The sequence below is a fragment of the Aquarana catesbeiana genome, linkage group LG13 (genome assembly GCF_042186555.1).
Source record: "Aquarana catesbeiana isolate 2022-GZ linkage group LG13, ASM4218655v1, whole genome shotgun sequence".
NCBI classification, from domain to species: Eukaryota; Metazoa; Chordata; class Amphibia; order Anura; family Ranidae; genus Aquarana; species Aquarana catesbeiana.
The window spans coordinates 71,244,640-71,267,035 of record NC_133336.1 but is presented as its reverse complement, the minus strand read 5'-3'; the positions used below and the strand labels follow the sequence as shown (position 1 = coordinate 71,267,035).

Genomic DNA, 22,396 nt, shown 5'->3' with positions numbered 1-22,396 from the left:
TGCACTTACATATAACGGTACTCAGATCCGAGTGCCGGCAGACAAACAAAACTGATAGTAGACGAGATGGCCGCGGGTGACGTCATGCGAACACCTGACCCCCGTACGCGTTACGTCCGTAGGCGGGACTTCATCAGCGTATTGATGTTTACATGAGGTTTTTATTGAATTAGCCTTTAGCGTCTGCTAGCAGTTTATTATTGCCTGGGTCCTCCTGGGTTAGCGCTGGATACTCTTTCTTGTGTAATCATGATGCTGTGTTACAAGTTCTTATTTTTTTTTGCTTTTTGATCATATTATTGTCTTTCTGATCCTATCACAGATACCCTCCTGATGAAGCGGCCCTGCCCGCGAAACTAGTTGAGGAAAATTACATCTGTGATCCATTGCACTAATGTGATTCTCCCCTTTTGGGGTTAATCTTTTCACTGGTGACATATTTGTACCGCAACCATGTTTTTTACTTGTAAAAGATGATTTGTTTTTCTGGCATCAATAAAATCGTTTGTAATTTTTATATTCTGTTATATTATTTAAAAGTGTATTGCCTTACTGTACCGTGATAGTCCAATTGCCCCTATGTTCTTGTGGTAGCCTAGCTGAGGATTAGGCTACCAATTCTGCTATTTAAAAAGCTATGTACGTCAGAGAAGAATTATAATGTAGAGAACTGAGAGCTCCTGGCAAAAAAAAAGCAGCACTAGAAGAGTTGTGCTGTCTCTTGTAGGGAGCAGCACACTAAGTATTGATCTTCACTGATCATAAGAACCTAGATAATCTCAGGGTGGAAAAAGTCTCAACCTTGTCAAGCGGGATGGGCACTTTTTTTTTTTCTCGTTTTAGTTTCCACAATGGGAAACCTGTTGGTTTATCCCGTATGTTCACCAAATCAGAGATTTCATCATAACCAGACATCATTTTACAGGCCGGAAATTTCCTGCTAATACTAAAGCACCATGAATACCTACTTTTACCTCCTACTGCGGATTTACAAATGCGGATTTAGAAAAGGATGGTGCCTACTGGCAGGGGAATAGGATTTTCATACCTGAAAATTTACACATCACCATCCTAAAAATATGCTATGACTGTCCCTTGCCAAGTCACTTTGGGGGACATAAAACCACGGAATTAGTTCAGGGGCACTTTTGGCGGCCGAACTTAGCAGCAGATTTCAGAAAATATGCCAATACCCGTGTAAACTGCATCTGAGACAAAAGCAGCAAAGAACAAGGCTCGGGGATTATGAAGACCACTTCTAATTCCTGAAAGGCCGTGGGATATGATCGTCATGGACTTTATTGATGATCCTCCACTTTCAGGGGTTCTCAGCTAAAGTTGTGGTTATGGATCGCCTTTCTAAAATGGCACACTATACCTTTGAAAGGAACCCCATCAGCAGTGGTGACAGGTAGAATATTTGTAAAAGCAATCGTAACATTGCATGGAATCCCCAGCGACATTGTTTCAGACAGGGGAGTTCTGTTTACACTCAGCCGCTCTAGACTCTGGAGGAATCCAAACTTTAAGGGGCTGGGCTCAGGCTCTCAGCGCACTGCTGAGACCCTGAGCTAACCACCTCTGGCCCATCCACATCCCAGTGAGCGCTGGAGGGTCAGAGCAGAGAGCCAGTGTTTGGCAGTCATTGACTGCCTGCCCACTGAAGACACTGAGTGTTCAGTGGTCTTTGATCATGCAGTTTGTGGTGTAGAGGCGGTGGGGGGACCTAGGCAAGTATGTATGTTATATATTTTGAAATATCACAATTCTCTTTTAAGCAGTAATAAGCCAGATTAGACCACTGCATTAGAATTGGCCAGTGGTTTGTTGAGGCTGCACCTGCTTTCATTGATGCAAAACTGTCCTGCTGCTGGCTGGTTTCTATCGCACTCTGAATAAGAATTAATAGACCAAGATGATAAAGTATTAACTTTTCATTGGCAGGATAAATAGGCAAAGGGGGCACTGGCAAGAACAAAAACTGCTGTGTTAATGCTAGCGAAAGGCCATATCATAAATGTATTTTTTGATTTTGCTCATAGTCCCATTTTAACTTGGAGGAAATGTTTACAGCCTAGGAATCACAAAGTACCTAAGCTGCCTGCATTTAACCAGTATTTATATTTTTGCACGATAACTTCACTTCAACTGTCACTCAGTGTTGTTTGAAACAATTGATAAGCTGCTTTCCAGAAAATATAAGTACCAGCTTATAATTCACAATGATCAGCAGACATAATACAGAAATAAGACTGACAGAGCAATAACGAAATTGTTTCAATTTGTGTGGAAAAAATCTGCCCATTAAGTGAACATTCTAAGCTTGAACGATGCATACTCACAGTCACTGGTCTGTGTAATCATGACAATTTATGATATTGTTTGATCATTGTTTGATCACAGAGTAGCTGCGATGACAGCTGCTGAAACACTGAGACAGCAATATGCATTACACAGTATATTTACGAGGATTAATATATTCTTCTAAGACAGAACAGATACTTAAAGCAAAGGTGACCTTTAGGCTCCATTAGCTTGAAAATTCTTTTGTCCTAAAGGCAAGGTTGAACAAGGTACAAACACTTGTGTAATAGTGCTTTGAAGACATATTTTTTAGTAGATTTTAAAGGCTTGCTTTTAAAAAAGCCCTGTTGGTTCGTGCACATGATCAGCATATTGGTAATTAGATGGAATTGTTTCATGAAAGTTGACCCCCTAGAAAGCTCCTTACCTCACGAGGCTGCACAGATACAAATAGCGAAGTAAAATATCTCGGTATAAATATCTCCAGAGACCCCAAACAATTTATTGTGGATAATCTTGTCCCATTATTAACCAAATTTAAGGGGAAATGTAACATTTGGAAAAAACTCCCACTATCTGCGGCAGGTCGCTGCAATTTAATTAAAATGATACTGTTGCCACAGCTGCTGTACGTATTGCATAACTCCCCAGTATGGATTTATAAAAAATGGTTCCAAAAGATAGACACTTTATTTAGAGAATTAATCTGGAAAGGGGGCTCAGCAAGAATTAGCTTAAACACTTTACAACTCCCAAATCTGGAGGGAGGAGTGGCCCTTCCACACCCCTTTAGCTATTTCCTGGCGTCGCAGCTCCAACATATGGGCGGATGTGAATCCAAGGGGGGAGGACGAGAGAGGAAGATGCTCCTACAAAACACGCCGCATAATTCACTGGTCGAAACACTGGAGGCAGGGTCTTTTTTGCGTGGGCAACCTACCTTAGACTTAATGACGAGAGTCTGGGAAGCAGCAAAAAAGACTCTGGGATATAGAGGATTTACAGAATATTCCCCCCATGGGAAAATAGCAAACTGGGAGAGGTGCAGAAACTGGGGACAATTAGGGAATGGGAAAGACGAGGTATAAAGTACATCACCCAGCTCTATCAAGATGGAAATTTAAAATCCTTTCAGGAATTGAGAGAGCAATTTGCAATTCCGAACAAATCCTTTTTTAGATATCTGCAGGTTAGGCACGCACTGGCAGAACAGTTTAGAGGGAGGATACTAGAATGGAGTAGGATACCCGTGCTACAGAAAGTTACCGCTGCAAAAACATCAAAAGGCCTAATATCACAAGTCTATCCAAGTATATATAAAGGGAGTCGGGAAGGATTAGAGGTTCGGTCTTATAGGGAGAAATGGGAAAGAGATGTGGGAAGTTTAACTGAAACACAATGGGAAATAATTCTTGAACTTGCTCCATTGGTGTCACTCTCCCTGCCCCAGAGGATGTCACACTTATTCTTATTATACAGAGCCTATTACACTCCACAAAAGCTCTTTCGGTTTGGCCAAAGACAAGATGATACCTGCCCTAGGTGTGGAAGGGCAGAGGGGGATCTGATCCATATGTTTTGGAGATGCCCGAGGCTATTCCGATACTGGAGGGAGGTAGTGGGTATCATAGGCCAGGTATTTGAAGTCTCTATAGACTTGGAACCCATGCTATGTGTGCTGGGGTGGATAGAGGGAGAAGATCATATAACATTGTAAATTTGCTGTCCCCTCAAAATAACTCAACACACAGCCATTATTGTCTAAACCACTGGCAACAAAAGTGAGTACACCCCTAAGTGAAAATGTCCAAATTGGGCCCAATTAGCCATTTTCCCACCCCGGTGTCATGTGACTCGTTAGTGTTACAAGGTCTCAGGTGTGAATGGGGAATAGGTCTGTTAAATTTGGTGTTATCGCTTTCACTCTCTCATACTGGTCACTGGCAGTTCAACATGGCACCTAATGGAAAAGAACTCTCTGAGGATCTGAAAAAAATAATTTTTGCTTTACATAAAGATGGCCTAGGCTATAAGAAGATTGCTACGACCCTGAAACTGAGCTGCAGCACGGTGGCCAAGACAAAACAGCAGTTTAACAGGACGTAAAATAGACATATGAGTACTGCCAGCATTGCTGCAGAGGTTGAAGGGGTGGGGGGTCAGCTTGTCAGTGCTCAGACCATACGCCACACACTGCATCGAATTGGTCTGTTGTCCCAGAAGGAAGCCTCTTCTAAAGATGCACAAGAAAGCACGCAAACAGTTTGCTGAAGACACGCAGACTAAGCACATGGTTTACTAGAACCATGTCCTGTGGTCTGATGAGACCAGGATAAACTTATTTGGTTCAGATGGTGTCAAGCATGTGTGGCGGCAACCAGGTAAGGAGTACAAAGACAAGTGTGTCTTGCCTACAGTCAAGCATGGTGGTGGGAGTTTCATGGTCTGGAGCTACATGAGTGCTGCCGGCACTGGGGAGCTACAGTTCATTGAGGGAACCATGAATGCCAACATGTACTGTGACATACTGAAGCAGAGCTTGATCCCTACCTTCGGAGACTGGGATACAGTGCAGTATTCCAACATGATAATGACCCCAAATACATCTCCAAGACAACCACTGCCTTGCTAAAGAAGCTGAGGGTAAAGGTGATGGACTGGCCAAGCATGTCTCCAGACCTAAACCCTATTGAGCATCTGTGGGACATCCTCAAACTAAAGGTGGAGTAGTGCAAGGTCTCTAACATCCACCAGCTCCGTGATGTCATGGAGGAGTAGAAGAGGACTCCGGTGGCAACCTGTGAATCTCTGGTGAACTCCATGCCCAAGAGGGTTAAAGCAGTGCTGGGAAATAATGGTGACCACACAAAATATTGACACTTTGGGCCCAATTTGGACATTTTCACTTAGGGGTGTACTCACCTTTGTTGCCAGCGGTTTAGACATTAATGGCTGTGCGTTGAGTTATTTTGAGGGGACAGCAAATTTACAATGTTATACAAGATGTCCACTCACTACTTTACATTGTAGCAAAGTGTAATTTCTTCAGTGTTGTCACATGAAAAGATATGATAAAATATTTACAAAAATTTGAGGGGTGTACTCACTTTTGTGAGATACTGTGTGTGTATGTATGTATGTATGTATATATATATATATATGCAGCACAGTGGGCGGCACAGTGGTGCAGTGGTAGCACTCTTGCCTAGCAGTAAGAAGGGTCACTGGTTCGAATCCCAACCATGACACTACCTGCTTGGAGTTTGCATGTTCTCCCTGTGCCTGCGTGGGTTTCCTCCGGGTGCTCCGGTTTCCTCCCACACTCCAAAGACATGCTGGTAGGTTAATTGGATCCTGTCTAAATTGTCCCTAGTATGTATGAATGTGAGTTAGGGACCTTAGATTGTAAGCCCCTTGAGGGTAGGGACAGATGTGAATGTACAATGTACAATGTATATGTAAAGCGCTGCGTAAATTGACGGCGCTATATAAGTACCTGAAATAAATAAATAAATAAATATATATACTGTATGTTCTGTGTATGAGTATATATATTGTGACAGGGCTAGGCTCTGCCACTGTGTGAGGATAGGTAGAAAATTAACAGGATTCGAATTAAGGCAGAATGCAAAGCTTCAGAGCATTGTTTTTGAGTGGAGAAGGTTGACTTGTCAGTGTTCTCCAAGGAGCTTAAAGCCTTCAATCCTATGTCCAGGTCTTGCTGGAACCCCTGCAGGTCCTGTGCCACATCCACAGGTGTGCATATTCATTATAAGCCAGTAGCTGGCCATAGCTCTGAGCTTTTGTTTGGAGATAGCTGTGTGCTTTAGCCAGATGTGAACCACTCAGGAGACCCCATACTCCATGTGGGAAAGATTCCTTACCTGCAGGACTGGGATAGTTGGGACAGGAGCAAGTTGGCAGGACTACAAGAGCAGATGCACAAAGGACTGGAGGGGTCTGTAAGTTTCGGAAGAGTTAAGCCCCATACACACTATCAGATTTTCTGCTGATTTTTGTCTTCAGATTTACCAAAATCATGTAGTGCAAGGGCCTGCCTGATTGCATACAAATTGAAACGCCTAAGGTTTGACCTCATATTATATGGTTTTGGTAAATCTGAAGGAAAAATCAGCAGAAAATCTGATAGTGTGTATGGGGCTGTAGAGAGCTTGGGGTGCTAGGAGAACGCTATCTGGTGGCCAGGAGTGGGCTCTTACTGCAAGGTGCTGTAACTAAAGCTGAGTAAGTCTGAAGAGCCTGTTGTCTGGGAGACCAAAGATGAGAGCAGTGCTGCTGAAGAGAGCCAGGTGGCTTATTATTTTTCATTACCTGTTTGCTTATAATTCTTTATCAAACTCAAACCCTGGATGGGAAAATGCTGACACAAGAGACTTTGGATGGATTTACTAAAGGCAAACAGATTGTGCGTTTTGCAAGTGCAGTTGCATTCATTTTCCCCAGAGCGTAGTAATGAGTAAATGGAGTAAAGTTTCACTTTGTAAAGAATACCCAATCAGGTGCAAGGGGGAAAAAAAACACATAATTGGATGATGAAAATCAGCAGAGCTTTATCACATTTACTAAGCTCTGGGGAAAATTGCAAAGCGCACAATCTGTTTGCCTTTAGTAAATCCATCCCATTGTTTTCTTTGTTTCATAGAAGCAAGCCTACAATTCTGACTGGCATGACTCATTAAAACCGCAATACTACTGAGCTTACTCGCCCCATATGATATACAGTATATATAAACCAGTTCCCTCCTGGCCTATTGCAAAATGACAGCAGGGCAGGACTTTCGTCGTTCCGGGTGGACGTCATATGATGTCCTCCTGGAATGCACCTCCGGCACAGCTCTGTGGGCACGATCTATCACCCAATGTGTCCACTGGACACAGATGATGGCAGATCACTGTACTGGCCCGCTGCCAGTACCATGTGATTGCTGTGACCAATCACAGCAGATCACATGACAATTGTAAACAATAGATGACTTCCTTTCATGCCATCCATTGTGTACAATTGTGTTGCTAGCTGTGATTGGTCACAGTGATCACATGGTATAGACAGGACCAATCCCAGCCCATATGTACCATGTGATTAGCTGTGGCCAGTCACAGCTAATCACAACAATACTCACTGAATGAATCAGTTTCATTAAGTAAAAATTGTTGCTTTTACCAATGAAATGCATTACCAAAAATTAAGAAAAAAAGTAATAAGAAAGAAAAAAAATTGAAAAAAAATTATATTTTTTTCTTAATATACTGTCACCAGTCAGTATCCCTGATCGCTGTCACACCCAGGGCCGTGTTTTGGCCTAGGCCGACAAGGCCTAGGCCTAGGGCGGCACTTTGAGGGGGCGGCAAAAAAAGCCGCCCCCGCATGAGAGAAAGTCCTCCCACTCGATTCCCGGCTCCCGCGGCCGCCCCCCACACACATGCAGCCCACTTGCTGGCAGAGGGTGGAGGGGCATGTGTATGGGCATGCTTGGCAGAGCTCACGCCCCTCCACCCTCTGCCAAGCACGCCCATACACAGCAGCGCCGCTACAGCAAGGCGGCCGCCGTGGGCTGCATGTGTGCGGGGGGCGGGAGCTAGGAATCGGGTGGGGGGGGACTTTCTCTCATGCGGGGGGTGGCGTGTGACTCACGCCCCCATAAGCGGCCGGTGACTGGCAGAGGTGGAGCCTTATGCTCCGCCTACCCTCCTCCGCACTGCTTCTACTCGGCACTGGGGCGAGGTCTGGCAGTGACGTCAGGAGGAGAGAGAAGCACAAGGGAACCCCCCAGGACAGCAGGTAAAGTCATTTAATAAATTATATCAGTGTTATGGGAACAGTGTTGGCATTTGATTGGCACAGTGGCTGCGTTTGAGGGCACAGTGGCTGCGTTTGAGGGCACAGTGGCTACAATTGATGGGGCACAGTGGCTGCAATTGATGGGGCACAGTGGCTGCGTTTGATGGCACAGTGGCTGCAATTGATGGGCACAGTGGCTGCGTTTGATGGCACAGTGGCTGCAATTGATGGGCACAGTGGCTGCATTTGATGGCACAGTGGCTGCAATTGATGGGCACAGTGGCTGCAATTTATGGGCACAGTGGCTGCATTTGATGGTGCACAGTGGCTGCGTTTGATGGGCACAGTGGCTGCATTTGGTGGGCACAGTGGCTGCATTTGGTGGGCACAGTAGCTGCATTTGGGCACAGTGGCTGCGGTTGGTGGGCACAGTAGCTGCGTTTGGGCACAGTGGCTGTGTTTGGTGGGCACAGTGGCTGCGTTTGGGGCACAGTGGCTGTGTTTGATGGAACAGTGGCTGTGTTTGATGGGGCACAGTGAGGCTGCAATTGATGTCTTTTTTTCTGAATTTTTTAGTTTGTTTGCACCCCCCCAAAAATTTTAAGCACCAGCCGCCACTGGCATGTGTAAAGTGCTCCATGCATGCTAAATTCAATGCAAACCCTTTAAACAGTCAACATTTAGTGAAAGTGCATTAATATGCAGATCATGATATTGCAATAAAGTGCTCCATCAATGCTGAAATCAATGCAAACTCATTAAAGAGGAGTCCCGCTCCCACCCCGTGAAAACATTAAAACTCAGCAGCTACAAATACTGTAGCTGCTGACTTTTAATATTAGGACACTTACCTGTCCAGGGATCCCGAGATGTCGACAGCTGATTTTCGGATTGGCTCTCGGGTTTTGCCACCATCATTCATGGTAAGAGAAACCGGACGTTTCACTACTGCACGTGTGCGAAGCGCGTTGCACTTTCTGAATGCCCCAGTAGAGGAAGGAGGAGGGGGCCGAACTTCAGAGGGGGCAGCACAGTCTCCAGGGAGTGGGGAAGGGTACCTGTCAAAAACAGGTACCTGTTCCCCCCTCCCCCCTGAAAGGTGGCAGATGAGCCTAAAGAGGAAGGGGTGTGGTTTACAGATGATAGGGTGGGTCTTAAACAGGAAGGGGTGTGGCCTCGGCAGCAAGGGGTGGGTCGTATTTAAATTAGGGGGGTGCATGAGTTTAGTCAGGCCTAGGGCAGCACAAAACCTAAATACACCACTGGTCACTAGATATTTCTACTGTCCTGGCGTTTTCGGGCCTCATGAAATGAGAGAGTCCTTCTCATTTCCAGGATTGATCAGTTTTCAGATCTATACCATAGTTTGTGGACTCTATAACGTTCTTACAGACTAAATATTAAACACTGATTTGGGTTATTTTCACCAAAGAAATGGAACTGAATACATGTTGGCCTAAATTTATGAAAAAAGATTATTTGCTAAATTTTATAATAGAAACAAAAAAAACGTTTTGGGTTTTTTTTTTTAAACTTTAGGTCTTTTTATTTTTATTTTTTCGCTTAGCAAAAAATAAAAAAAACCCAGTGGTGATTAAATACCACCAAAAGCTCTATCTGTCTAAAAAAAAAAAAAAAAAGATACAAAGTTCGGGGGCTCAGCGGGGGGCATCGATAAAAAGCTATTAGATAAGCACCTGAACGACCACAACATACAGGGATATACAAGGTAATACTGACATATAATCACACACATAGGTTGGACTTGATGGACTTGTGTCTTTTTTCAACCTCACCTACTATATGGGTACAGTTTTACATGACCGCGCAATTGTCATTTAAAGTGCGACAGCGCTGAAAGCTTAAAATGGGTCTGGGCCAGGAAGGGGGTGAAAGTGCCCTGTATTGAAGTGGTTCAGATTAGGATTTAGCAAGTGCTGAAAATACAGCATGTGTTTAAATTTCTTGTACAAAATACCACCAAATCAATTTTCATAGATCTAAAATGAATGTACCAGAAATCAGATGCCATTGGAAGCCATTGTGTTTGGGGCCGCAGGAGTAAATGAAGAGGGAACATATAAAGAAATGCCAAACGTGATTTTTTTTTTTTCCGTTTTCAGATTACAGATTGTCTCCCATCGCCCTTTTTCCAACAACTTTTATAACCTTTTTCCAACAACTCCTTTTGGTGACTTGCGCATGTTCCCCACCACTGCTCTCTCCTGGGAATTTCTAGACTACAGAAATCATTATTTTTTGGCTACAAGCTTGTGGACATGATTTTACCATGTTTTAAGGACAGCATATTTGTCTTTTTTTATCATGAAGGGTATACTTTAAAAGGAGCCCTTAATAATTGTTTTTTCACGTTTTGAATAGAACTTTGAGTTTACAAGTTTCCAAACTTGTTTGATATCATTTTCTGTAATCTTTATATAATCTTTATTTTTCAAATAAACAGTAAAGCTTAAGTCCAATTAGATAAAAATACAGAAGAAATACATGCACTATATTACTAAAAGTATTGGGACGTCTGCCTTAACAGGCATATGAACTTTAATGGTATCCCAGTCTTAGTCCATAGGATTCAATACTGAGTTGGCCCACCCTTTGCAGCTATAACAGCTTCAACTCTTCTGGGAAGGCTGTCCACAAGGTTTAGGAGTGTGTCTATCGAAATGGTTGACCATTCTTCCAGAAGCGCATTTGTGAAGTCGGGCACTGATATGAACGAGAAGGCCTGGCTCGCAATCTGCTCTAAATCATCCCAAAGGTGTTCTTTCGGGTTGAGGCCTTTATTTTTATTTTATTTATTTATATATTTTTATTTAATCTTCTGCTTCATTGAGAAGGCAACTATTGGGGCTCAAAGCAACATTCAGAATATGGGTGAAGTATAATAGATAGTTGGCAAAACCAGTTGACATATGTAGTGTAAACATTGATGAAGCGGATTTTACTTGTATAAGGCTAACATTCCAAAAGAAGAGAAAACCAGGAGAAATTGGATAATATAGGGTTGGTGGGAAGAGTCAAAGGTAGAGAGGGAATAGGGAGGATAACCATGGGATAGAAGAAAGAGAGCTAGTGCAATTGAGCATAATGAATATTTGTAATTAGGACCAATATGTGGAAGGTATCAACTGATGAGGGATGGGAGCACTTATTAAACAGTGGACTTGCTAGATTAATACTAAATGGGCTAAACAGGTTAATGAGAACAGAGAAAGGTGTAGTGGGAAAGACTACAGGTCTTGTGACTGGAGTTTGTTCATTGCCTATTGAGGAATTTTCACATTGATGATGTATTGATGATGATGTATCCAAGATCCAGGTCTCATAAAATTTGTCATGTGTCTCTCTGAGAGAATCACCAGTGCTCAGTTTCCATAATGGTATTGTTTCTGCCAATCCATTCACTAATGATTGGGGCCCCTTCCATAGGGCTGGAATAAGACTTTAGCAGCATTAAGATGATGTGGTAATGCAAGTTTCCTATAAAAATTTATAGGCCAAGACGTGTTATGGAATAGGTACTTTGAGACACTGTGGGGTCATCTAAGAGAGGGGTGTCTAGGAGTCTGTATAAAAGAAGGAAACAACACTGAGTGCCCCACTCTATCAGGACCAGATGGTCACCATGATAGAAGCAGTGTCAGGTTCATGACTAAGCCATTTGTGAGTGAGAAAAAAGCATTGGGGGCATGGCCTGGACAGTCTGGCTGAAGTTGCTTCTACAATAGTGACTGTCGGGTCCTAATGGTGTGCGGCACTCTGGGTTGTTTCCTTCTTTTATACTGTACACATTTGAGCTAAGATGGCTCTCCCCAACCTGTACCCTCAGCGTGAGTCATTGGACTAGGACACTCAGGAACCTGGAGTAGCACCCCTAGTTTTCTCACTGTCTAGGAGTCAGATTATATGTGTAAATACGTAAGCAGGTACCTTTCTGACAGCAACTTCTCCAGCAGAGGTCTGACGTTTGGGTACATATTTTTAAGTTTAGCAGAGAATTGATACCACCAGGTCATCAATTTAATTTATTACAGAATTCTCTGTTAATTTTTGTGTTAATAGAATATACTGTATGTAAGACAGTTGGAGTATCTTGTCCGTTTGATGGGGAGAGAAGGTACATCCAAGTTTTTGTTTCCAGAACTTAAAGGTGTTGTAAAGGTTTGTGTTTTTTCACCTTAATGTATCCTTTGCATTAGGGTGAAAAAACACCTGTCAGTGACCGCCCCCCCGTTTTACTTACTTGACCCCTCGAACTTGACCAACAGGTTTGCTCAGCCTCGCTGCCCGTGGTTCTCGGCTGTTGGTTGGATAGATTAATAGCAGCGCAGCCATTGATTCCCGCTGCTGTCAATCAAATCCAATGACTCAAGCGCCGGGGGCAGGACCAAGTCCTGTATTCGGCCTCTATGGATGCCAAATGCTGGACTTGGGAGTGCGCCCACAAGGTAACCCCCCGGTAGAGCACTTCTCCCAGGGGGTTATCTACTGTGGGGAGGAGCCATGAGAGCCGCCGAGGGACCCCAGAAGTCGAGGATCGGGGCCACTGTGTGCAAAATGAGCTGCACAGTGGAGGTAAGTATGACATGTTTGTTAAAAAACAAAAAAAAACAAAACAACCTTTAGTGTCATTTTAAGATAATACAGTTCACATTCTGAAGAAGAATGTGGAGCAATTTTTACATCTCTGAGAGTACATGTTTAGACTTAGCATCTTAGGCTTAGCGTCTTCTATATAGAGGGTTTCTGGCAACTTATGGCCCGGGGGCAGGTACAACCCAAAGGCCCATGGTGCAGCGACTTGGGCCCCCCCCCCCCGCTCTCCCTCTTCCCTGCCTCCTCCCAACCACTACGCCAGGCTGAAGCTCCGCTCCAGGTACCCTCTGCTCACCAGGTGGGTCGGACTGGACAACACCTGCTGCACCAACTCCAGGTTCCCAAACTGGCCAGCAGGGGGTAGCTGGGGGCTGCAGGGAAAAGCCAGAGCAGCTCTGTTGGGGCGGGAGAGGAGATTCTCTGGTGTGGCACGGAGCACGCCTCCACTTGGACACGGCGTACACCATCCATGCCAGAGCGGTGGCCTGTGCTCTGTCCTCTTCCTCATCCCTCACTCAGTAGGACACCAGCAGGGACTTTTTACTCCTTTTCACCAGGAATCCTTTAGGCTTGTCTGCGGCGGAAGAGGGATGGCCTTTTAAGGTGGCATCAGAGCATCCCCAGGGGCAATTGTTCCCTTGCCCTCCGGCCCAGTCCACCCCTGGTTTCAAAGAACAATAGTGAATTAATAGATCTCGTGGGTGGGAGAGATTCGGTAAAAAAATTGAGGCATTTTGTATCTCTAATAATCCATTGGAAATTTTTTGGAATCTGTCTCAGGTCATTCAGGGACTGGCGTTTGAAAAATCAAGTCTCTCTGTCTACGTTTCAGGACTTTGATTGATTTATTTTCATTCTGTTCAGCTAGAATTTTATAACTATATGTCATTTATTTTATTATTCATTACAATATTACCATATTCAAATTCTAAAGTATGAATGTATATGTATGGTTTCATCTATGCAACTGAGCAGTGCTGGGCTTATATGATAAGGCCCAAAAAATAAATGCAGTAACCCATAGCAGCCAGTCGGCAATTATCTTTTTTGTTGCTGTGCATGATCTATGGTTATTTGATTTGTCTGAGGTCTGGATTCAGTTTGAGTGAGCTCAAAATCCATCAAAGATTCTTTTCAAACTGTTGTCAGAATCAAATAACAAATATCTGTGTGGTTTTATCCCCAAAGGAAATCTAGTGGTAGAAAAATGAGAGCTGTTATTGCTGACTTGTTTTTGAAGGTGCATACTCTAGAGATGTTGTCCTTATCATTGCTTCACTGCTTGGTGGCCAGCTTACCTGGACCCATAATCTTCATAATAGGTATCAGGATGCATTATATGTGCATGCCTGTTGTAGGCCAGTGACTCACTGTAGCATAACAGCCCTGTAGCATGCAGTCATCAAAAATAATGGCTGCTTTTATTATTTTTTCTTTACAAGTACAATTTGCAAAAGTGATAAAAGGCTATTATTTTCTCAATAAATGCAATGTTTTCTTATCATATGAGGTGATGTCACCACCCATTCTCTCCCCCTGTCCAATCAGAGAAAGCTTTGTGCTCATTGAGAAAATGCAAAGGAATTTGTGAATGGCGCCCTTGCAAAGCTAGCCGCCTCACTGTAATAGCGGTGTCTGTTACAGTGATTGCCAGCATCCAGGGAGATCGCATGGATATGGCACAAACATAGTTACATTGGTCCAAGCTGGAACAATGTAACTGTAAAAATTGCCATAGCTAAACTTCAGTTTTATCTACTTTTTTTAAATTGAATAAAAAAAAAATCTTCTAAAACATGAATTTGGTGAAGAGTTAATTTGCATGAATGACAGAATTATGTAATTTACCCAGTAAGACAGTAATCCTATTGGGTTCATTATGCCCTTGTGATTGACAGGGAGAGAGGATTCCCACCATGTCTGTTCTATAAGAAAAGGGCTCCTGTAGTTATCTAGTTCAGAGGGAGGGCTGGGGACTCCAAGGGCATTGGGCCATGAGTGATGAGGATTCCAAAAGACCTCTTACTAGATTTAAAAATGTCATATTGCCCAGCAGAATATCCTCAGACACACTCCTACCTGCAAATCTGCATGATTTAGATGTGTCCTCAGCTCATGTAAATATTTTCAATCATCTCACTTATGAACAAGATATGCAGTTGATTTTATAGGTTTATTTTGTACTCCATGGTGCATTACACCATATTATGAGCTAAAAGATTATTACACTGCTCAAAAAAATTAAAGGAACACTTTGAAAACACATCAGATCTCAATGGGCAAGAATATCATTCTGGATATCTATACTGATATGGACTGGGTAATGTGTTAGGAACGAAAGGATGCCACATCGTTTGATGGAAATGAAAATTATCAACCTACAGAGGGCTGAATTTAAAGAAACCCCAGAAAATCAAAGTGAAAAAATGATGCAGCAGGCTAGTCCATTTTGCTGAAATTTAATTGCAGCAACTCAAAATGGTACTCAGTAGTTTGTATGGCCCCCACGTGCTTGTAAGCATGCCTGACAATGTTGGGGCATGCTCCTAATGAGACGACGGATGGTGTCCTGGGGTTTTTCCTCCCAGATCTGGACCAGGGCATCACTGAGCTCCTGAACAGACTGAGGTGCAACCTGGTGGCATTGGATTGACCGAAACAAAATGTCCCAGAGGTGTTCTATTGGATTTAGGTCAGGCGAGCGTGGAGGCCATTCAGTGGTATCAATTCCTTCATCTGCCAGGAACTGGCTGCATACTCTCGCCACATGAGGCCAGGCATTGTTGCACACCAGGAGGAACCCAGGACCCACTGCACCAGCGTAGGGTCTGACAATGGGTCCAAGGATTTCATCCCAATACCTAATGGCAGTCAGTGTGCCATTGTCTAGCCTGTAGAGGTCCGTGCATCCCTCGATAGATATACCTCCCCAGACCATCACTGACCCACCACCAAACCGGTGTATGCTGAACGATGTTACAGGCAGCATAACGTTCTCCACGGATTTTCCAGACCCTTTCACATCTTTCACATGTGCTCAGGGTGAACCTGCTCTCATTTATGAAAAGCACAGGGTGCCAGTGGGGGACCTGTCAATTCTGGTGTTCAATGGCAAATGCCAATCGAGCATGGTGCTGGGCAGTGAGCACAGGGCCCAATAGAGGATGTTGGGCCCTCCGGCCACCCTCATGAAATCTTTTTCTGATTGTTTGGTCAGAGACATTCACACCAGTGGCCTGCTGGAAGTCATTTTGTAGGGCTCTGCCAGTGCTCATCCTGTTCCTCTTTGCACAAAAGAACAGATACTGGTCCTGCTGATGGGTTATGGACTGTCTACGGCCCTGTCCAGCTCTCCCAGAGTAACTCCCTGTCTCCTAGAAGCTCCTCCATGCACTTGAGATTGTGCTCATAGACACAGCAACCCTTCTGGCAATGGAATGTATTGATGTGCCTTCTTGGAAAAGTTGGACCTCTATAGGGTCCAGGTATTGCCTCATGCTACCAGTAGTGACACTGACCATAGCGAAATGCAAAACTAGTGAAAAACAGTCAGAAAAGATGAGTAGGGGAAAAAAATGTCAGTGGCCTCTACCTGTAAAACCCTTCCTGTTTTGGAGGTCGTCTCATTGTTGCCCATCTAGTGCACCTGTTGTTAATTTCATTAACATCAAAGCAGCTGAAACTGATTAACAACCCCCTCTGTTACTTAAACTGACCAGATCAATATCTCAAGAGTTTAATTGACTTGATGCTATACTCTGATTAAAAAGTGTTCCTTTTAATTTTATTGAACAGTGTATTTTATTATTGTTTGTTCATGATGTTCAATCTTGATTATTCCTGATAATCAATCTGGATTAAGATGAGGAAGGGTTCTCTTTAGATTTGATCAGGGTCATCCACTGTAGAGCATCTGCATGTCAACTGCTGATAAGCTAGTATGCTGGGAATTGTAATTCGTCAATGTCCAGTGCTGTGCAGATGGTAACATAGATATCGCTGTATTGGATTTGTGTAATGTATTGCCCCTCTGCTTACTAGGTTTACTAGCTTGCTAGTGATTTACAGACAGGAAGAGAATCCTGAATATTTATACCTTCTGTTTGCCATGCAGGCCGGGTACATGTCTGGGATGCTGGTACCGGTGGGAGTTGGCATAGCTGGAGCACTTCTTATCCTCGGAGCTCTGTACAGCATAAAGATTATGAATCGCCGCAGGAGAAATGGTTTCAAACGGCATAAAAGAAAGGTAAGAGTCAGCTTGCTCTATTCATTCATTATTAAGTTTAGTCCAGTCTCGTTTTTAACCTTGACAAAGGGAAGACCTTTTACTACAAACGTGTAGTTAAATGTTCAGCTAGCCCAGGAGAAACTAAAGCTTGCCATACTTGTTAGTCTTATTGTAGATGGTCATACACTTTACAATCTCCTTTAGATCTAGCACTAACTATGTAGTACAAGGAGACACCTGACTGGGTACAAACAAGAAGCATTTCTTAGGTTTTTCCTCATATACAGCTTTGGTAAATTTTAAAGTTCATCGTACAAAAGATGTACAGTCAGATTGAGGTATGTGGCGACCCTAAACAAGACCTGTCACCTCACAGTAGATATAATGCTGCAAACGAGGAGTGTTATAAATGCTTGGCAAAATGCTTGTTTGTTTCAGTTCAGGTTTTGATGTTTTTCACATTGAACTCCAGCCATTTTTCAGCTGTTTTTGGAAATAGTGGGGGTGAGTTAGAACATCCCAGGTTTGTAATTGGTGGCTTTATCAATTTTGAGATTTTTTCTCACCACTTGATGGAAAAAGTAATGAGAAATCTCCCCAGTGTGAGCCAATACAACAAAAATGTTTATTTTTAGAAGGATGAGAAAAGGTTAGAATTTTTCTCAGGTTTTTTTGTTGTCTGAGCCTTCCTGTTGTGGTGACCTCAATTCCCCTTATTTTTTGTTCTGGTGTCACAGCAAAATAAATGAGGAAAGTCCTCCAATAGGCTCATAGACAGCAATATATACCTGATAGAGGTTCCAGCCTTTGCCCACTCTTTTTAAAAACTAAAACCCAACTTGTAATGGCTTATTTGTTTATGACTCCGAATGAGATCTTGTCCATTCAGGATAAAGTTGCAATGTCTTGTAACGGAGTCCACAGATGCCCTAATACTCACCTTGCCAGTATTTCCTACTACCTCCATTAGAGTCAGCCCCAATCGTTTCCTACAGATCCTCAGCAAGGCTTAACACACCAAAAATATACCTGACCCGAATTTGGCCAACACAGGGCACCACATCAAGTGCATTTGTTCAGTCATATAAAAAGAAAATCCATGTTTGCCTATTTCATCTGCAGATGATTGGATAATTAAAGAATGACCATTCTCAGTTTATTGTGTGAGTACTCCTTTAGTAATGGCTTATTCACACACCGTGGCAGGTCCTGCCACCTTACTGAAAATGATCTGCTGTCAATTGCTTTTTCAGAGGCAGTTAAAGTAGAGTTCCACCCAAAAGGGGAAATTCCACTTGTCACTGGCATTGAAATTGAGAAAAAAAATTTTGAGTTGTCTTCAAACCAGCAATAAAATAAACCCCTTCATTTGGCACAGTTCATGCTTTGGGAAAGAATTTTCTTTGAAGAGACTAAAAAAAGTTTAGTCTTCAGATACTTTTAGGTATTTTAAAATGGGACTTCACCTGAAAAGGTAAGTGCTGCTTATCCTCCTACTTCCCACTTCCTCTCTCCTCGTTTCTTTTTTTTTCCCCGGGAGCGGGTACCTAGTTTGTACAGGTATCCACTCCCAATTTTGCTATGCGAGGTCCCCCCAACCTGCTTGCAACATTCTGGGACACATCACAGGTCCCAGGAGACTGCAGAACCATTCAGAATGTGCAGCGTGTCTTACTCATGCACAGTGGGAAGCTGGCTGTGAGTCAGCGGGAAGTCACAGCCGGCTTCCCACAGTCAATTTTGAGGTACCGGGGACCTGAAGAACCAGCACTGGATCCCTGGACTGGTAAGTGTCTTTTTATTAAAAGTAAGCAGCTACAGTAGTTCTTTTTAACAAGACTGGGGCTCCTCTTTAAACTAGACTCCTGAATTTAGCTTGTTTTTGCATCTTTTTAAGTTGGCCCAGGAAAAGACACAAATGATTACAAAAATACCACCAGGGACAATGTACAGGTAGGATACTTGTTACATGAGACTTACTCACCTTCTCTAGAATCCATAAGTTAAAGCCTAAATATGGTAAAAAAAATTCAGCACAATGAACTTGCCATCATTATGATGTGATACAATGCTTGTGCTGCTGGCTCCTGGATTCTTTGCAATCATCTTCCTCCAATGCCTTCCACACCCCTGCTGCCATAATCCTCCAGTGGAGTGGGGGGGTTATTGGAACTGAGGGCACTGTGACAGACTCTCATCAAGAGTGCCGACTATGCCTACCTATTCTGCCCCTGCCCTATTCTATGAATGGAGGAGCCGGGTGGAAAGGGCAGGCATAGTTGGGCAATCTTGATGAGTACATACTATATGAAAGCTTCCTCAGTTCTATTAACCCCCACTGCACCGTAAGATTATGGTGGTGGTGGTGGGGGGGGGGGGGGCTCAGAGGAGGAAGATTTCAAGGAATCCATAAGCCAACAACACAAGGGACACATCACACTGATGGCAAGTAATGTACCTTGTGCTGACTTTTTTTAACCTAAACTCAGGCTTTGAAACCTTCATGGCAATTCATATTATAAAGCCAAGTTTTCAAATAGAGGCTGTGAAAAAGGACCCAGACTTGATGACTGACTTAAAAGTAATATTTAGGTTGTTTAATTATTTCCTATGATAGAGCCTAACTGGCTGCTAGTGCTTTTACTGGCCCTTTCTCTTCCATTCTGAGTCCTGCTGCGCAAGGGGATACAGGAGGCTGATATGAAGTTAAATTCAGATGCTATTGTCTAGAGTTCAAAATTAATAGCTCAACAAAATACTGCAGTATCTGTCTTCTCCCAGCCTCCTCTCCACTGCAGTGTTTTGTCGATTACAAAGTGGCAGATGCTCTTTAACGATTGTTCCATCTTTTGTTTCCCAAGCAGAGAGAATTTAACAGCATGCAAGACCGCGTCATGCTCTTAGCAGACAGTTCAGAAGATGAATTTTGAATGGGACTGTTCGGAGCTGCGAAGAGGACTTCATGACAGTTCTGCAAGATGAGAACACCAGTCCTGCAATCTCACTGCTATCAGCCAGCTGTGTAACAACCCTGTAGTGATCATCATGCATTGAGATCGGCAGCATGCTGTCTTGTACATGTCTGTTTTTATACGACAGTGAAATGATACGTGTTAATATGCAGAGTCCTAGTGCAACTGTGATATATGTTTTATAGCAAGCTATTTTTTGTACTGAGTTACGTTGTAACAATCACTATGCTGATCTCGTTGGAACAATGTAGGAGGTATAAATTGTAATGCCGCGTACACACGGTCGGACTTTCCGGCATACTTGGTCCGGCGGACCAGAGTGTGCCGGACAATCCGCCCGTGTGTGGGCGGCGGCGGACTTTTCCGGCGGACTTCTTCCCAAAAGCCCGCCGGACCTAGATTTTAAACATGTTTGAAATCTTTCCGTCGGACTCAGTTTCGGGCGGAAAGTCCGCTCGTGTGTGTGCTGGTCCGACGGAAAGCCCGCTCGTGTGTAGGCTGGTCCGACAGACCAAATACGACACGAGGGGATGGTATTGCATCTCGCGCTCGCTGCAATAGGAAAAACAAATCTTCCTATTGCGGCGAGCGCGGGGCATACCAGGCCCTTAGGTCTGGTATGGATTATAAAGGGGAACCCCGCTACGCCGAAAAAACGGCGTGGGGTCCCCCTAAAATCCATACCAGACCCCGATCCGAGCACGCAGCCTGGCCGGTCAGGAAAGGGGGTGGGGACGAGCGAGCGCCCCCCCCCCCTCCTGAACCGTACCAGGCCGCATGCCCTCAACATGGGGGGTGGGTGCTTTGGGGGAGGGGGGCGCCCTGCGCCCCCCCCCCCCCAAGCACCTTGTCCCCATGTTGATGAGGACAAGGGCCTCTTCCCGACAACCCTGGCCGTTGGTTGTCGGGGTCTGCGGGCGGGGGCTTATCGTGGTCGACCACGCCCCCTAAAACGTCACAGTCCCAGCATGCCCAGGGACTGTGACATCATATGGGGGCGGGGTCTCCGCCTATATAAGTCACAACGCAGCCCTCAGAGACCAGTCCAGCCGGAGAGAGCGTCGTGTCAACATCTGGGGGAAGAGAAGAGAAGAGAAGCCAAGAAGCCAAGAAGCCCAGAAGTCCGGACCTCCGCTCGCAATAGAGCTACATGAAGAGAGCGGAGGGGCCGGCCGAAGACCTGCGACACCGGGAGAAGAGGCCGGAGAGCGGAGAAGAACCAACCGGACGCCGGGAGAAGATGAAGCGGAGGGACCCCCGAAGCCGGAAGAAGACCCCCCCCCCGGAGCTGTTTAATAAAATATTTTAAAAACCTGTGTGGTGTGTTTTATTACTTACACTTTTTTCCTAGGTAAATGGGTAGGGGTACCATGTACCCCATACTCATTTACATAGGGTGGGGGGCCGGGATCTGGGGGCCCCCTTATTAAAGGGGGCTCCCAGATTCCGATAAGCCCCCGCCCGCAGACCCCGACAACCAACGGCCAGGGTTGTCGGGAAGAGGCCCTTGTCCTCATCAACATGGGGACAAGGTGCTTGGGGGGGGGGGGGGCGCAGGGCGCCCCCCTCCCCCAAAGCACCCACCCCCCATGTTGAGGGCATGCGGCCTGGTACGGTTCAGGAGGGGGGGGGGGCGCTCGCTCGTCCCCACCCCCTTTCCTGACCGGCCAGGCTGCGTGCTCGGATCGGGGTCTGGTATGGATTTTAGGGGGGACCCCACGCCGTTTTTTCGGCGTAGCGGGGTTCCCCTTTATAATCCATACCAGACCTAAGGGCCTGGTATGCCCCGCGACGGGGCTCGCAAGGTGTCAATCTAGCCGATAAAAGCGGCAAGATTGACATCCTTTTCTAGTCCCGTCGCACCTGAGTCACGTTCAAAATGAACGGACTTGTCCGTGTGTGGGCAAGTCCGTTCATTCTGAAAGTCCGCCGGAACTCCGGCGAAAGTCCGTCGGAAAGACGGGCGGACTTAGCCCGCCGGAAAATCCCGGCGTGTGTGGGCAAGTCCGTTCGTTTTAAAGTCCGGCGCACCTGGCGGACAAAGTCCGTCGGAAAGTGTGCCGGACCAAGTAGGATAGAAAGTCCGCTCGTGTGTACGCGGCATAAGAATTATGGTAATGATGGAAGCTGAATTTACAGTGTAGGGTAACAGTAATATAAAAAATGTCATTTAGCTGCCACCAGTAGCTCTGAAGGCCGAGCAGATTCATTGGGGGGTATTTTCTGCTCGCATGTTTCATGCAGGGAGAACAGAGCACATCTGGCGTTGTAGTAAGGTCTTATAGAGCCCCTTGAGCATGCATTGAGTAGCATACAGATTATTCTTTCGCAGAGCCGTACGGAAGGCAGTGAGACTGTCTGTCTTCAATGTCCATGATGAATGGTTACAGATGGGTTCCTGTGTATTCCTTAAAGTGCCCAGTAAACCCAACATACCACTTCATACACAATATTGCAAAGAAAATGCACAGATGT

The 22,396-nt window shown here is 44.7% G+C and overlaps 1 protein-coding gene across 3 annotated transcripts in view; it reads left to right on the top strand.

The window, feature by feature from the left end:
* Positions 1-20,074, top strand: part of ARMH4 (armadillo like helical domain containing 4) — a 268,545-nt gene extending 248,471 nt beyond the window's left edge. For 2 of the 3 annotated variants that reach the window (XM_073609397.1, XM_073609398.1), the window contains exons 7-8: positions 16,833-16,967; positions 19,811-20,074. In XM_073609397.1, coding sequence (XP_073465498.1) covers positions 16,833-16,967; positions 19,811-19,879 — 204 coding nt within the window. In that variant the 3' untranslated portion in view covers positions 19,880-20,074. The remainder of the gene's footprint in view (positions 1-16,832; positions 16,968-19,810) is intronic. The other variant, XM_073609399.1, reaches the window with a different exon arrangement.
* The last annotated feature ends 2,322 nt before the right edge of the window (positions 20,075-22,396 follow it).